The sequence below is a fragment of the Rhea pennata genome, chromosome Z, assembly GCF_028389875.1.
Source record: "Rhea pennata isolate bPtePen1 chromosome Z, bPtePen1.pri, whole genome shotgun sequence".
Classification (NCBI taxonomy): domain Eukaryota; kingdom Metazoa; phylum Chordata; class Aves; order Rheiformes; family Rheidae; genus Rhea; species Rhea pennata.
The window spans coordinates 22,101,946-22,120,337 of record NC_084702.1 but is presented as its reverse complement, the minus strand read 5'-3'; the positions used below and the strand labels follow the sequence as shown (position 1 = coordinate 22,120,337).

The window sequence follows — 18,392 nt, the reverse complement described above, 5'->3', positions numbered from 1 at the left end:
GGCATCTTCGTGCAGAAGGGGGAAGGATGTGCTTTTCTTCAGAAAAGACTTTCCTTGCAATTGAGAGTAATCCATGAAAAGATATGCCAGCGCAGCCAACACGTGCAGGCAGATCAAAGGTTTAATGAGGGAGCTTTGGGAGTTGATAAAAGCAGCCTGCACTGACTTTGTAGACTTATCAGTACCAATGAACATTGCAGCCCATTATAGCTAACCGTGGCAGGGAGCCAATATTTACATAACAAAGCCAACTAGAGAAAGATATAGGAGGAACTCAGAAGTTAAAAAAGAACAGAGGGCAAACAGATCAAGCGTGCAACAACTTTAGAAATGATTATTTTGGTTGCTGGTGTGAGAGGTCACCTTCTGACATGCTTCCAGCAATAAATATAGTTCCTTACAGTAAACAAGGCCTATTGCCTGCTGAGTTGAAGGCAGAAAACACCAACTATTACTACAGGTCAGAAAAGAGTCAACACTGTGAGTAGTGGTAAGTTGTCCAGTGGGTCCTTGGAGGGACTACTGCAGACACAGAATACATGAACCACAGAGGAATGCGCAACGGCAACTTAAGCTAAATGAACTGTTTTGGCAGAAAATTGCTTTGTGAGATTAACAAACTGGTTACAAAATGTACCTCACAAGGGACTTCTGCTGTGTTTGATAATAGAGGCACTGAGAAAAATGATAGCAATGGCTGTCTTTAATATAGATATGCAAGATCAAATTAGACTTGCCAGAGAGATGACCAACAGTGTGTGGCTTGGAGTCATGCATAAATTGGTGACTTTGCATAAGAAAATTGTTCAATGTTTTCTGTGAAATACAATAAAACAGCTCATTGATGGCCCCTTTCTCTGAAAAGTCCAGTGAAGATAGGAAATAGTTGCAGGACAGAGATTAATTAGTGTAAAGGAGGAAAGACTTTCCTTGGTTAAGAAATAGTATTGGAAGGGTAGAGGAATAAGACAGAAATTGCACACATAGCCCTTGAAGCAGCTTTTTTGCTATGGCAGTTGGCAGAAGCTAAATGAGGGGTACAGGAAGAAATACAAATTTTGGGAATTCCAGCAGAGTGGGATCACACTCCTTTTTCCAAGCCTACCCTGAAGTAACGCAAAAGCACCAGAGTCACGAATTTATCAAATAAGTGGTGCCCATTGGTCTATGACACACTTTGATGTGGTTGTTCTGGAAAGAAACAGAGGGAAATGTTAACACTGTTGCCCACACCAGAGCTGCTTTGTGCTCCAACACTCTCTGGCAGTTTTCATATTGGTATGCTTCATGTTGGGCTCTGTCTTGTAAGTCAATACCTTTTCCTAGACTTAAGTTTATGCCATATGCAAAATGTGAAAAAAGAACCAATTCGCCCCCCCCCCAAAAAAAAAAAAACCAAAAAAACCCAGATGTTTCTTAAGAAGAAATTGACAAAAAGCTTACCAAATGAAAGAATGAAAAAGCTCCGTGGGTGAGAAAGAAATGCAATAAACTTATTATTTATTACTTCTAATACAAACTAAAATGAAGCATTTTTAAAATGAGATTGTTCAAAATCCATGTGACTTGAAAAAGAAATACACAAGGAGCCTGACTTCACAGCCTATAAGATCAATATTCATGAACACATAATTTTGTTCCATTCTGTAGCAAGACTCTCCTCAAGTCAAAGGCTGCCTTTGCTGAAGTGATTAGTTGGGAAAAGAAGGAAAGATGTCCCTGGTTTGACTAGCAAAGAAAGATGATTTATCAATGAAACAATGTCCAGATAACAGTGAGTGGGTTTAAGTAATTCTCTAGCAAGTCTAAGTTTTGCAACCAGCGCTGCCACACAAACAGCAGATAACACAAGTTTCTTGTTGACCTGGCTGGCAGAATTACAGGGATAATATTTTCACAAGGATGAACTGTTCCTGAACTATTTCCCCAAAGCAGGAGGTACAAACACGCTGTTTCTCAAAATCAGGCACACAAAGTTTTCCTCCACTTTTTTGTGGGGGAAGGGGAGAATACATAAGAATACATACATAATAAATAAAGTCTGTATTTATGGTATTGTGGCTGAGCTCAGGAAAATTTAAATCCTTGTTTATGCCAGAGCTTTCTTCAATGTCTCTTCCTGCAACACACTGACAGTAAGGCAGTGCAAAAATTTCGTTTCAGAGGCAGATCCAGATCCAGTATTTCTCTAATTCCCCCCCCTTAAGAATACAAAACTATAACTGGTAATCTATTTAGTAACCAATTCAGTCTTCTGGAATAGAAGTTGTTTTTCCTCTTAATGACATGCAGCGATCCGAAGATGTACAGAAGCTCCTCACACACAAGGAGACATTTGAAACTTGTGTTACAGCAATAAGAATTCAAAATAACCATGGTAAAATCTTCAGATTCATGGGAATACTTACCAAGATCTGAAGTTGACCCAAAAGGTATGAAAGCAAAAATTTAGAATTATATTTGAAATGATGGCCTCAAAGAAGTTGCTATTTATATATGGAAACTTGTACTAAAGCACTTTTTATCTTCATCTAAATAGCTGTACCAACATAATTTGTGCACAGAATCCAGAGACTAAGGAACAGCAATTAAGTACACTTCTCTCCCATAATGAGAAACCGGCTTCCTAGACTTTGAAGAAAATAATGGCATTAAGTACAGCTTACTTGCTCACAAGAAAAGGAGTAAACTTATCTGACATGCAAGCACATCCTTGTTCAGATCAAGAGCTGTGACAGTGTAACTATAACAATTAAAAAATAAAAACTCCATCAAATATGATTATACCAGTACAAATCTATAGACTGGTCAGGCAGTAATTACACACATTGCTGTTCACTGCTGTGTTAGTAATTCAAGTCCTTCCCATGGCTGCTAATGACTAAAAAATCTATCAACAGCTGGTGACTGCCTGGAGTAAGTCAGCTTAGTCACACTGTGCACGTTGCAAACTTCGTCACTGAGACCGTTCATGTTCAGCACTGCTAGCAGTGAGGCCAGGAAGTTAATAGGAATAGAGATCACATAACTGAAGACAGGAATTTTCACGGACACAAATTGGAGAGCTTGCTTTGCTGCTGCAGATGTGGAGGACCTACCTGGCAGATACAACACTCCTTGATTAATCAAGCTGGCTTCTTCTCTAGGAACGTAAATCACTCCAAACTGAATAAAGCTGCTTCCTGCATTTATCTGATGTGTGAATCTTTACTGATGTATATAGCACAGAATTGTACAGTTCTTTTTTTTTCTTTCTTTTTTTTTTTTTTTTTTTTTTTTTTTTGCAGTCAGGGATATATTTTACTCTTCTTTTAGGTACTATCTTTTTACTAGTAAAGATTTATTGGTCTTAAGGTATTGGACATTACTCAAACTATACTACAAAAAGATAGCAGTACTGGAAGATATGATGGTACTCTTCATTCCCTCTCTTTTTAAAAGAAATGATGATGAACAGCAAGATAAACCAAATACAAGACCCTGTAAATTACTGCATAGGATAAAGCTGCATGAAGAAATTAACCTTAGCTATCATGCCACAAAACATTTGACTTAACTTCATATTGGCTTAGGAGCAAAGACATACTCTTAATCATCACTGCTGGGAAATCCTTCTGTTTGGAATGAAATTCTGCTACTGAGGCAGTAAATTAATACTCAAGAAAAATGAGAATACATTCAGAGAGAAAAGCAAGAGTAAGATGTAAGAAATGTGGAAAAAAGGACTATTTTTTCCCAAATGATGAAAATTTTAAGTAGCAGTGAATATTAACTCTATTTAGCAAAGGCATTAGAAAAGACAAAGGCAGAGACCAGTAGACTGCAGTAAGGTGTTTGCAACCAGAACGTTAACACTATCAGGAATAAAAGTGAGGGGAAGTTGTCCTCTCTAGAGCTAAGGCACTATCATGGCTGTGAGCACATACTCATCACAAACCAGACTATAAAAACCTGTGGGAGGCCACGGTCAAATTAGGCTTCAAATTAAGGGTGTAGTGAGTTGGCAAGACTTGTGATTCTGAGATTTGTGTAAAGCAAAATTATCTATCTAGATATATAGGACTTAGATTGCCATCCTTTGAAGTAAGAGGGAAATACGGTATGCCTAGAAGTCATTAAAAAAGATTATTTACAGATGTGCTCTAATATTTTATGAATGTAGTATTCTATGAATCGGGTATGAGCAGAAGTGAAAGAAAACAGTTAGAGATGAAATCCTATCTAATGAAGGAACTATCACATTATTAAAAAATCAAAATGGAGGAGGAAAAGTTCTGAAATTTTAAACTAGATGAGCTGGATATGAGCAAATGGACTGTGAGGTCTCCAGAGCGGCTTCACTGACCCTGGTAACCTGTAAGTTGCTTTACTGTTCTTATTTAAATATAACAGTAAGGCTGCAAAATAACACTCCATATGGGCACATGTGGCTACTTTACTGCAACTGCTACTAAGCAAGATATGCTAAGGAGCAAGCAGTTACTGCTGCATCACAGCTAACGCATCCATCAAGGAACGGGAAGGGTGGGCAGTCACGCACATCTTGGACAATCTCTTAACAGTGGAAAAGATACAAAGTGGGATGGAGGTTATATTATAAAAAAGGAAAGAAAGAGTTTTATGTTACAGATTAATACATTTTAAAGTCAGAGAACTTATTCCAATAATGCAGAGCACATTTGCACAATAGAACATCACCTAGGGACAGCAGCTAAGTTAGATGTCTTTGTATGGCACCATACTAAAAACGTAGGATTACTTTGCTAAAGTTTATGATTCTCATACTGAGCCCATGAATCCCATTTAAGGTGCTTGTTGACCTAAATTCTTCAAATAAAGGTGAATCTGGGTAGTATATTTTCTTCTAATATCTAATCCTCCAACCTATTTTGCAAATGTTTCAAGCTGTAGACTTCTGATCCCAGGAAGCTCTCTGGACTGCTTCTTAGAAGTAGATATTCTCAATACACTTCAGTTTATGATACACATAAATTCACCCTACTGAAAAAATATTAGGGGTATGGGAAAGTTGAAAATCTTTCAGTGTCACAAAAAGTAAGACAATCATTGCTTCTTTAATGCCAGTTCTAACTCACATTTCCTTTGGAAGACAAAGATCGCAAAAAAACAAGAACTAATATCTCCTGCCAATAAAGTTGTACTACAATATCTGTTAACAAACACAATGACCCATAAATCTTTTTCATGAACTAGCCAGAGATGCTCTAATATTTCACATGGGTAACGCAAAACACACATGCATTTGACACCTGCTCCCTCACAGAGGTCACCTTTAATGGATCACAGAAAGCTCTGACCCTTCCACCCATACTGAATTCATTTCAGATTTTGATTTGGGAGCACAGCTTCCACTATTTCTGACCTACCATCAACCTCACGCCTCCCATCTCCAAATATATAGAAAAACCACATTGATTCTTTTTTCTCCTTAATCGGGGAAATGAAATAGAACAAAACAGATGGGCAGTTTGGCACCGACCAAAAAACATTCAAATAATAACTGGTAATATATTACATAAAAACATAAGAAGCAGATGCAGGGGAAAAAAAAGAAATAAAATAAAGGTAGTGGGCAATCATCTAGAGCCCAGCCCAACTCAGGTTATCTTGATCTTCAGTCAGATAGCAGGACCACTCATATGGTTTAGAATCTGTTTTTACTAACAAAGGCTTGAAGAAATAGAGAGTGAGTGTTGAGGTGAAATCTTGTGCTATTCCTGGAACAGCCTGCTTTTTCTTCACTTTTTATCAGTTCTGTAGCATTCAGTTATTCTTTGTTGCACAGAAATAAAAGTTCAGTTTTGAAAATATGCAAGAACAAAGCTGTATAAATTGTCTGGAATTTCCTCCATTCTCAGCCATCTGGCTTTCATTGCTTTGCCTCTCTCCACTCCTCCATACATATTTACCAAATATTTTCAACATGCATTGACTAAGATATTGAGCAGTTATCATTAGTAACACAGTATGGCATTCTTCTTTCCTCTATGGTAGAGCATGCTGACTTACCATGAACTGCTCATGCTGCTGCTGTTATAAACAAGAGCAATTATATCTGATTAGATGACAGCTGCCTTTGTATTTTGGGCTGTGGAGGCTAAGGAAGAGACATACTTTGGAGGTGACTCATTTTGTTGTTAAAAACAGTGAAGTCTATACTAAAACAGTGTTTTTCTAACTATTTTTAGAGTTATTTAGAATGTAAAGAATAATAAGCAAAACTGAGTGATTTGCCCTCTCAGAGCTCAGAGAAGAAACTTTCCAACACTAAACAGCTATTCTGTGTTTACTTCTGAGAAGACTGATGCTGTATTCAAGTACTGCCATGTGATTTTGAAAGTGATCCATCTCTGTTGACACAAATTAAATGACTGAATTACAATTACAATCTTCATTCTTTTCTGTTTGGGACAAAATATGCTGTCTCTCAATACACCAAAGCAAAGGATACCCTGTTTACAGAAATGTCAAACAATGGTATACCATCTTAATGATATGAAATTTTATTTTATATCTACTATGCTGAAAACTAGTTACTAACTAAAAACTTAGCAACAACCTCCATGGTGTTTCATTATTTCTAAGTTCGATGTGCAATGAGAGTTATTGTTTTACTGCATTCCAGGAGAAAAGGGACTGGGCTCTTTTTCCACCATTGTTCTTGTAAAAGCAAGCAAAAAATCTCTCAAAGTATATAACCACAGGAAACCATCACTGAATATGGATGAAATCAGCCAATATTTTTGCACAGCTTTTCTCTGTACCGAAAATGTTTTGTAAGAATTTACAGCATTAGATTTTGCTGACTCCATACAGCTGTTAATCTTTGAATACAAACTTATTTTGTTTTGTTTTCGTGTTTCTCTTAAATGGACTCAGAATAGTAATGTACTAACGCATTAAGTCAGAATTTCAATATAAATTACAAAGTTATCTCAGATGCAATCCAAATCTGAAATGTTGTCATTGTATCCTAATTTTTACCATATTCCATTGCAGGAGAGACAAATCCTAACAGTGACACCACAAACTAATTTCAAAGTAAAGTGTTAAATGAGTACTGAAGTCTTTTAGTCTACCCATCTTTATTCTTAGCATGCAACAAAGAGGACAGCAACATGGGAGACCCTTTAGCATCATTTGTCTTAAATGTCCAATATGAAAGATGAAAAAAAAACCAAAACCAAATTACTTTTTACCAATTCATCCTATCATGTCTGTCTTCAGATGTGCTGGTTCTCCAGAAAAGCTGACTAGAGACTGTTGTTCCATACTTTTGTTTATCTGTAGGTAATTAAATCAGTTGTTGCCCAGGAAAGACTTATATGATTAACCTTTTGAGAGGCTATGGAGAAGGCCACATGTAACAAAGAATGCTTGCAGCAAAACCAGCACCTTTATGCTTGGAAGTTCTAATTCTTAAAATATTCTCATGCTTAAACTAAACAATATCTTAAAATGTATTAAATTCTAGGCATAGCCATGCTGTGCTGTTTTGGCATCTGAAGTTTCATTGGAATAATTCCTCTAAACGTATCAGGAGAGAATTTTCATTCTCTTGGGTAAGAGTTCTCCATGGAGTGGACAACATTCATGCATCTTCCGAGACATTCATCACTGTCTTGGTTGCCCTGTCCAGTAGATTGCCTGCCCTGCCCTCCACAACTGCATACTCCAAATCACTTGCATGTCACAGACATTTCAAGAAAGTGCTTTTTATATTTTTAGTTCTTTAGCAGCTGGAAAACAGAGGGAAGAGCCAACACTCCCTCCAACATCAGCAAAAGCTCTGGGAACTATCAGTGGTTTACAGACTTCGTTTTGGAAACTTTTGTCACGCAGGCAGTAAGTCCATAGCTATAGAGTATTACATGTCAAGTTTTGGACCTGTTGCTGTATAATAGCAATGCTTTCATCATCATCATCTTGAATTAGAATCCTGAAGCATCTTCTTTTGTTTAAAAACAAACCTCCCAAACCTTCAAAATTTTCCTCATTTGTTCTCTTTGCAAGCCTTAAGATTGTTGTAAATAATATTTGTAAGGTATTAATCTTTAATACTAAGTAATATCAGTTTAATGGGTATGAATAAACATACTTAATGTAATACCATTAGCATACAGGGTGCTTCTAGCCTACAGGGTGCTTCAGAAACTTGTAGGAAATAAATAACTTGACTTGTTACAGTTTGGCTGTAGATATGTGGGAGATGCATCAGTTTTCCTTCTTGCTTCCCTTTTCCACTAGTCATGCTGCCTGCAGTCTTGAGTTTTAGGCCTCCTTGCTCTTATCCGAGGAGCCATTTTGCAGGACATTTGCTGTTCTTCATCTTGTGCCACTTAAATCTCTGCAGACAGGCAATTTCCTCCAGATTTAGGAGATGTATAATCAGGGAATGGAGTTATTATTTCCCCTTTTCTCAAATGCAGCCCTAGAGGTTGATGAAAGTTTCTTAGCCTCCTCACCACTGACTTTCATCTACAGTGTGATTATTTTGTAGTTTTTGGAGGGGCTGAAACATACTGTAGTTGTGACTAAAGTAGCCTTAAACTAGCTCCATACCAATAGCTAAGTTACTACAGTGGTATGAATCACCATGCAGGCTGGTTCAAGAAGTATACAGCCAAGTTCTCAGGCAACTTTTGTAAAGAGCCACATAAATACTGGCCTACATGAGCCTGCCTTGGGTTTTGTTTTGTTTTGCTTTTTAACAGTGAGCATTTATTTTCCCTGTCGGAACTGATGGGTTGTCAATTTCCCACCACACACTCTTGGCTGCAGTAATGCTGCTACCTATCAGCTACAGAAAGATTTCCATCTACAAAGTTCTTTTCAAGCATTACGAAAAATATTTGTGTATTATCACCAATAATACAGATGGTTTAACAAAGTCATGCAGAGTTGCAGTATTCTGCTTAGTAATTCTTGTTACGTTTCGGTGAAAGGCATCAGCCTTTCTTGTCAGAGAACTCAAAATCCTTATTGTCCAATCAAACTAGTATTTCCATCCTTATAGTTCTTGAGTGCTTGGCATATGTGATTTTTAATATCATCTTACTCTGTGTACCTCAAGCCTATAAATATGTGTCCATTTAACTTTAAATAGTCTGCTGTCATATGAAGCATATATACACTACCAATGTACTCTCTAAGGAATATCTACCACTTGGGCAACAGTGAGTGTTCTAAGTGGTCCAAAGTTATAAATAAATCTATTTCAACTCAGCTGTGCTACTGTAAGAGAGTAAATTAACTTGTGTACAGACAGGGAAAAAGATAGTATGTATATACCTGCAACTGCCCCGAAGACTTGAAAGGTCTAGTTCTGTCTAAGTAAACCAAGGAAACCTCATAACAGCTATATTCTGTAGTAGAAGATACAGATGAGAATCTCTGCAGACAAAGAATTCTTCTGTCTTTAGGGTCAGGAGTTTGGAAGCTTTCTGAGATCAGGGACAATCAGGTTATGCAAGCTTATTGTGAAGGGAACAGTTGTAGAATTTTCCTTAAACTTTTCATAAGTCTGGATAAAGTTAAGCTGATCCATAAAATACTGGCTGCAGTATCTGAATAGCTAAGGAGTCTGAAATTTGCCTTTTGGCGGTTTTACCACTGCTTTGTACCACTCAATTAAAAAGACTGCAGCCTGTAAACTGTTGCAATCCAAGAAAAAGTACATGACAGACTGTGTAGTGAGAACACCTGTGGAAGACTGGGTGAAGAGTCAGTGACTGGCAGAGTACGTGGTATCAGCTACAGCATATGAAACTACACAGTGACCAAATTTGCATCAGGGCTAGAATTGCATACTTCCTTTTGTCAACAACATCTAGCTGCTTCCCGGGCAGTAGCTTCTCAAGGTCAGCACAACTGAGATAAGGAAAAAGTTCTAACAGATTTAAGGGGCCCTCAAGATGCAACAAGTTGAGTCCTGCTTGGGCATCTAACATGTGCATCTGACTCATGTCTCCAGAAGCCTCCGAATGGTGACCCCTCCGTGCAGTTCCCAGGGCTCCCCATGCAGCCTGGGCTGTAAGTCCTTTATTAAATCTAATCCTGTTTAACCCCTCAAAAAACCTTGAGTGTCTCTCTCTGCCAGTTCTGTACAGGTTTTAAGACCACCATAGATTGTCTCCTCTAAACGTTTATATTGCACGGCAGCAGAATTTCACTCACATATCCTTGCTCACTTTGTATCAATTAGAAGGAATTCCAAGTGGATGCAGAGAATCTGTTGAGTCCAGACTACTGACTCTGCAGTACTACAATCTGGCTAATTATGCTGAGCCCTGAGATTTACTTATGTGCTCCAGGAGAAATTTCACTAATGCCCAAAACCAAACATCCTATCCAGATAGGAGCCAAACATCCCAGCTTCATGGAGAGTTTGCTAATAACTTTCTCAGCTTCACACAATGATTATACCTATCCTAAATCTGGAAAAATAGCATGTGCCCTTGAGATAACATAAAAGAAGCCTACCTTGGGGGGCAGGGCTCCAGGTTACAGGCTTTCAATAGCTGTGGAGGACGGCGACTGGATATACACAGCATCTCGTCCGCAATCTCTCTGGTTTGTTTGTTCAGGCAGGTGACCACAGCCTCCTGGACACCTGCACACAACAACACACAGTCAGGAGCCAGCTTACAACACTCAGAGAGGCAGTGAAGGGTAGGCAAGGTGCCAGCAGGGATCCAGCTGGGCTGGTGTGGGGATTGCTGCACATTAGAAAACTAAAGGTTGCCAGTTCAGACATTGCAGCCAAGGTTGCATGTAGGGAGGATGCTATTTCCCAAATGGTAAGGAGATTCTTGTCATTTATGTCTAAGTGTTCCATGTGACATTCTTTGAGGTCTCTGAGAATTCCCTGGCACACCTTTTCTGACTGACTAGGGAAAAACCATAGCTCCTTCCTTTCCCTCTGTTTGAAAAAAAAAAAACCAAAAAACAAAAAACAAAAAACTAAGAAACGCCTCCCCCACCCCAAACATCCTCTATCTGCAATTCCTGTAGTTTCTGGAGAGATGGCCTAACCAAGTTACTGTTCTGAAGGCTAGGTTTCTGTCTGTCCTTGCTCTCCATCTCACCAGCTATCTCAGTTAGGGGGAAAAGTCCCCAGGTTCATTCACCATGTACCTCTTATTGTCAGAAAAAAGGTTATTTAAAAATACTAGTGTTCTCTAGTTACTGACCCTTTTGCTATGAATGCATCCAGGCATTCATGGACATTCATGGACTGGACAGCCAAGTGGGCTATGTGTGAAGATGGCCTTGTGTGGGCATGTTATATTTTAAGCAATGGTATGACTGCTCTAAGTGCAAAAGAAAAGTAAAACTACATCAGACAATTCAGCTACTCTCAGTTGATTGCCTGCATGCATAGTTCAGCATCCAAACTGGATATGCAAAACTGTAGAGGAATACAACAGGGTTAGCTTCTGGGAGTAAGTGAGAAGCTGGATGATCTGGTGATCATGCTAAACTTAGGAAATGCTTATGATATCAAAATTTCCTGCATTCTTAGGCATGCTAGTTACTTATCTCACAATTCCTGTGTTTAAAATAGGACTATTACAACCTTTTGGATCACAAGGTTAGAAAGCTAGAAGATTAGGCACAGCAACATTACACACCCTATTGTGTAGTGGATCTCCCTTTTCCCCAGGAGGTCCGAGGATAATTTGCCTGAACTGCCTAAAAATCTATAGTGCTTCATGCACGGTAGAGGTGTGCTCTTTACATTTATTCTGACTTTCTGAGGTAGGAGAAGACTAGTTGAACTCATAGCAACTGCATTGTTTATTTAAAATCAAGAATTAGTTTTCCAAAACATATCACAGTCTTTCGAGGACACCGATGTTTATATATACACACGCACACAGACACACACAAACACATATATATACACTTATACACATACACACACACACACACATATATATGAAGTGTTGGAAAAGCTTGAACAGCTCCAAGATCAATGTAATAGAACTGTCAATACCTTTTGCTGTTTCTGAAGCCAGAGGGTGTGTCATTAAGCAAACAAACAATGATATCATATTATTTTACAGAACTGAAGTGCTGCAATAGCTCCAGTACTACAGACAGTCTAATAGCACAGAGGCTGTATCTCCCAAATCATTTATGGACCTATTCCCTCATTCCCCTACAGGCTGAGGAGAGCCTCACAGCAAAGTGGCATGCTGAGCAATTTAATGGCTCCTTTGCAGTTGCCTGTGCAGGGCATGCCTGAACATAGGTACTATTTCCCAAATATTTAGATGCTGAGGAGAAGGTGAAATAAATTTGAAATTTATTGGATATGGACATTGATGTGGAAAATACCAGAGTCCTTGAACTCAGCCAATATAGCTGTAAGCTTCCATAATTTTAAGGTAGTTTGATATTCAGATAACCTCCCAAGATACTTTTTGAAAAAATTTAAAATTGAAAATTACTTTTAATTGAAAGAGTAAAATAAGTGCCAGTGACAGCTGGGTGTAGCTGCTGCTAACGAGTTGTCTAGGTTGCCCCTGAATAGAGGGAGTTGGGGCTTTTTATCCAGGTAGCCCTTGTTTAGGGTGGATCAGGTACCCTGTGAGTAAGCAGCAGGGAGAGGTCTATGTAAGAGCCAGGCCTGGAGAGCAGCAAACAGAGTGCAGTGAACAGATGCAGCAGTTTGTGCTGGAGGAGCGCAATTAGGTGCAAGAGAACATCTTTCTTTTTTCCAGCACTAGTAGTGCCCACTCTCGCAAACATGGTTATAACTCGCCACAAAGCGTATTTGCCTGTAGCTGTTGGTATTGCTCCGTCAGCTGCGTTGGAAGCTTCAACCCAGCCAGAGCCTCTTACAGCAGATGCTGCCTTACAGGTCCCAGGCTGCAGGGAGTGCTTGGAGCCTTTCCAGAAGGTCTGGACTGATGATCCGCCCTCCTGCAAGAGGTGTGCTGTTGTTGAGGATTTGTGTCCTCAGGTCAAAGACTTGTGGGATGAAGTCAGTAGACTGTGAAGCATCCCAGAAAGTTAGCAGGAGATAGACAGGGCATTCTTAGAGACCATACTGCTCCCAGAGTCCCAATCCTCTGCAGCAGGAGAGTTGCTGGCGGACTCTGTGCAGAGTGAAGTAGTACTGCACAGCACTGCAGAAGAAGGCTGGGAGGTAGTTCTTTCTCGAAGAAGAAGAAAGGCCCCTAATCCCTCTGTAGACTTGAACTCACAGCTGAAGAACAGGTTTAGTGCACTTCAGGACGAGAAGGACCCGGACCTGACCTCAAGGGAAGCAACTGGGCTGTCAGACCCTGTACCTTGTATGACCACTCAGAAGAGGTGACGAGTGGTTGTAGTGGATGATTCCATGCTGTGGGGGACAGGTCTATCTGCTGACCTGACCCCTCCTCTCAGAGGTTTGCTGCCTGCTGGGGGCGAGGATACGAGATGTGCCTGAAAGGCTGCCAAGGCTTGTCCGCTCCTCAGACTACTACCCTCTGCTGCTCTTTAAACGTGGGTGCTAACGATACAGAGAACAACTAGAGACAATCAAAGAAGACTTCAAGGCCTTGGGCATGGTGGTCAAGGGTCTGGGAGCCCAGGTGGTCTTCTCATCGGTCCTGCCCATTAAGGAGAGGTATGGGAGGAGGAGTAGGGAGATTTTCCAAATCAACAGCTGGCTACGCCGCTGGTGTTGGCAACAGGGTTTTGGATTCTATGACCATGGTTTGATGATCAGCAACTAGTGGGGAGAGATGGGATTCACCTCACAAGTGAGGTACATGTGTCTTTGCCAACAGGTTGGCTAGCTTGATAAAGAGGGCTTTAAACTAGGAAGGAAGGGGGAAGTGGCGAGTCATGGAGGGAGGGTAGTCAATAAAACACAACTCGGGTTGGGGGGCCTCCAATGGGTGCATGCAGCTGGGGATGTGCATTCAGGACATGGCTGTGGGCGACCCCCGTACACCCTTCCTGGGAAACCTGCAGGCATGACCACCTCTCTGAAATGCCTGTACACCAATGCATGCAGCATGGGGAACAAACAGGAGGAGCTGGAGATCTGTGTGCGGTCGCAGGGCCATGATCTCATTGCAGTCACAGAGACATGGTGTGATAGCTCACATGACTGGAACGCTGCCATGGATGGCTATGTGCTTTTTAGGAGAAACAGGCCAGGAAGGAGAGGCAGTGGAGTTGCTCTTTATGTGAGAGAGCAACCGGAATGCATCGAGTTCTGCCTAGGTGGGGAGGAGGAGGAGGCAGTCGAGAGCTTATGGGTAAAGATCAAAGGGCAGGCTAGCATGGGGGACACTGTTGTGGCCACCTTACCAGGAAGAGGAAGTCAATGAGGCCTTCTACAGACAGCTGGAAGTAGCCTCACGATCACAGGTCCTGGTTCTCATGGGGGACTTCAACCATCCTGACATCTGCTGGCGGGACTACACAGCAAGGCACAAACAGTCCAGGAGGTTCCTTAAGAGCGTTGATGATAACTTCTTGTCACAGGTGGTGGAGGAGCCTACGAGGAAAGGTGTCCTGCTGGACCTTGTTCTTACCAACAGAGAGGGTCCAGTTAGAGATGTGAAGGTTGGGGGCAGCCTTGGCTACATTGAGCATGAGATGGTGGAGTTCAGGATCCTGCAGGAAAGAAGTAAGGCAACAAGCAGGATTGCAACCCTGGACTTCAGGAGAGCAGACTTTGGGCTCTTCTGACACCTACTTGAAGGAATCTCATGGGTTAAGGCCCTAGAGGGAAGAGGGGTGCAGGAGGGCTGGCTACTATTCAAGCATCACTTCCTTCAAGCTCAAGAGCGGTGCATCCCTATGAGTAAGAAGTGCAGCAAAAGGGGCAGGAGACCTGCATGGGTAAGCAAAGAGCTCTTGGCCCAATTCAGGCAAAAGAAGAAAGTACACAGAATGTGGAAGAGGGGACAGGCTATTTGGGAGGATTATAGGAATGCAGCCAGAGTAGGTAGAGATGCAGTGAGGAAGGCTAAGGCCCTGATGAAATTGAGTCTGGCAAGGGATGTCAAGGACAACAGGAAGGGCTTCTTCAAATACATCAGCAGCAAGAGGAGGACTAGGGAAAATGTGGGTCTGCTACTGACTGGTGCAGGGGCCCTGGTGACAAGGGATACAGAGAAGGCAGAATTACTGAATGCCTGCCTTGCTTCAGTCTTCACTGCTAAGGGCAGCCCTCAGGAATCCCAGAACCTGGAGACAAGGAAGAAAGTCTGGAGAAAGGAAGACTTTTCTTTGGTTGAGGAGGATAGGATTAGAGACCTTCTGGGCAGGCTAGACATCCACAAATCCATGGGCCCGGATGGGATGCACCCACAGGTACTGAGGGAGCTGGCAGATGTTGTTGCCAGGCCGCTCTCCATCATCTTTGAAAGGTCCTGGAGAACTGGAGAGGTGCCTGAGGACTGGAAGAAAGCCAATGTCACTCCAGTCTTCAAAAAGGGCAAGAAAGAGGATCCAGGCAACTACAGGCTGGTCAGCCTCACCTCCATCCCTGGAAAGGTGATGGAACAGCTCATTCTGGATGTCATCTCCAGGCATATGGAGGAAAAGCTGGTGATCAGGAGTAGCCAGCATGGATTCACCAAGGGGAAATCCTGCTTAACCAATCTGATAGCCTTGTCTGATGGAATGACTGGCTGGGTAGATGAGGGGAGAGCAGCAAACGTGTACCTTGACTTCAGCAAGGCTTTTGACACTGTCTTCCAGAACATCCTCCTAGATAAGCTCAGGAAGTGTAGGTTAGTTGAGTAGACTGTGAGGTGGATTGAGAACTGGCTGAAAGGCAGAGCTCAGAGGGCTGTCATCAGTGGTGTGGAGTCTAGTTGGAGGCCTGTGGCTAGTGGTGTCCCCCTGGGATCAGTACTGGGTCCCATCCTGTTCAACTTCTTCATCAATGACCTGGATGAGGGGACAGAGTGCCTCCTCAGCAAGATTTGCTGATGCTACCAAGCTGGGAGGAGTGTCTGATACAGCTGAGGGCTGTGCTGCCATTCAGAAAGACCTGGACAGGCTGGAGAGCTGGGCAGAGAGGAACATTATGAGGTTCAACAAGGGCAAGTGCAGAGTCCTGCACCTAGAGAGGAATAACCCTAGGCACCAGCATAGGCTGCCCTTCTGGAGAGCAGCTCTGCAGGGAAGGACCTGGGAGTGCTGGTGGATGACAAGTTGACCATGAGCCAGCAATGTGCCCTTGTGGCCAAGAAGACCAACGGTATCCTGGGGTGCATTAGCAAGAGTGTTGCCAGTAGGTGGGGGGAGGTGATCCTGCCCCTCTACTCAGCCCTGGGGAGGCCACATCTTGAGTACTGTGACCAGTTCTGGGCTCCCCGCTACAAGAGAGACATGGAGCTACTGGAGAGAGTCCAGCATAGGGCTACGAAGATGATCAGAGGGCTGGAGATCTGGAACAGCTGCAAGAGCTGGGCCTGTTTAGCCTGGGGAAGAGAAGACTGTGGGGGGATCTTATCAATGTGTGTAAGTGTCTGAAGGGAGGGTGTCAAGGGGATGGGGACAAACTCTTTTCAGTTGTCCTGTGTGACAGGACAAGAGGCAATGGGCAGAAATTGAACCACAGGCAGTTCTGCCTGACCGTGAGGGGGAATTTCTTCCCTGTGAGAGTGACAGAGCACTGGCACAGGTTGCCCAGAGAGGTTGTGGAGTCTCCTTCTCTGGAGATATTCAAGGCCCGCCTGATGCAACCCTGTCTAACATGCTTTAGGTGACCCTGCTGAGTGTGGAGGTTGGACTAGATGATCTCCAGAGGTCCCTTCCAACCTTACTGATTCTATGATTCTTTGATTCTATGATTGTATGAAACTCCTGAGTCCTATTGCATGCTGATGACATTGTTCCATTTGCTAGAGATAAGGCACTAACTTGACGGTGTTAGTTTGCTTTTCAGGTCCAAATTTTGTAAGTCACATGTGCTTCCACAACTTCAATTCCTCCTCTCTTAAGTGTGTCACAAACGAGGTGCTGACTAGTGATTAACAATTATGTCCTCTCCTCCCAGCAGTTACACATTGCATGCTTCAGAGCTAACTATCCAAAAGCGATTGACTGCGAGTTCTTGAATACAACCTCTTCTCTACTTCTCAGAAACTTGTTTTTAGTTCTTCTAAATAAACTTTTTATTTAGGAACAGAAATTTTCTTTATCTCACAGAGCCAAACTCTGACACTACTGCTCTTGACCTTTAAGTATTTGACCTGCCCCAAACCTCCCAGTGTGTTCGTTCCCCATGCTTACTCATGACATCTAAATAATCTCAAATGAGATAATTTTAATCTATTTAAAATTAAATATTAAATTAAAGATTAAATAACATTCTGCTGTGCTCATTCTCTTTAGTGATTCTTTTATAATAATTTTTCTGCCTCTTAAAGAGATGAGTACAGCCTGTAATCTTATCTGACAGTATGAGTATTCTAATAAAAGATACCAGGATGCATTTAAATATTCTGTGATTGCTAGACTTTCATTGACACAGATGAATCATCCAAGAGTTTATGCCAGAGACTAAAACACCTGGCTTGCTCCAGCAGCAAACAACAGTGCTCAAAATCACTTTCTTCATCTTCTCCTTGACCTGAATTATCTTGCACTGAGTGCGTTTCAACACATTGATAACATCTTTTCTTCTGTTTTTGATAGGTCAATGCAGCAAGCTTTTTATCAATGGATGGGTCATTGACTATTTACAACATCTAAAGACTTTCTACTATCTGTCAGAAAATTCACAGCACAGATATGATTAGAAAAGGGAGATATTTTTCCAGTAACTGAATTATAAGCTCTATTTACTGCACAATATTATCAGACCAAAAAGTTTTAGAATTGACTTCGCTGAAGAAAGAAATCAATTCTCAATGGGAAATTACAATACAAAAGAGTGCAAGGGTGAGACAGCTATTTAAACAGTTTTAAGTTCACTTTCAAAATACCATGAAATGAGATTTTCTGTGATTATATCCACCAGAATAGAATAATTGTTAAACAATATTTGACAGCACTGAGAAATGCAGCCACTAGCAGCAGACTAAATGACTAATTCCTTCTGGTTGCCACTTCTAGGAGGTGAAGGGTTACTTCTGCACTATCCATTTCTTCTCTTGAGACTGTAAAAACAATAAAATTAATTTGACCTGTCTTACACCTATGGTTACAAAAATATATGACCTAGCATCTACTAATCTGGAAGATTTGGAGTTGATGTCAGGCACAGAGAAATCTCAGCTAACAATTTTTGCTGATAACAGAAAAAAGATTAGATTTATAAAGCAAAATATGTCTGTCCTATCAGAAAGTCGATGTGAGCTATATTTGAAGAATATACACACAATCACTCTAGTCACAGCAATGAC

The 18,392-nt window shown here is 41.4% G+C and overlaps 1 protein-coding gene across 1 annotated transcript in view; it reads right to left on the bottom strand.

Annotated features, from left to right (window-relative positions):
• The window catches only part of ADAMTSL1 (ADAMTS like 1), a 473,068-nt gene that overhangs the window by 71,889 nt on the left and 382,787 nt on the right, over nucleotides 1–18,392 (bottom strand). The window contains exon 16 of the mRNA XM_062599771.1: nucleotides 10,504–10,633. Within this exon, the coding sequence (XP_062455755.1) occupies nucleotides 10,504–10,633 (130 nt within the window). The remainder of the gene's footprint in view (nucleotides 1–10,503; nucleotides 10,634–18,392) is intronic.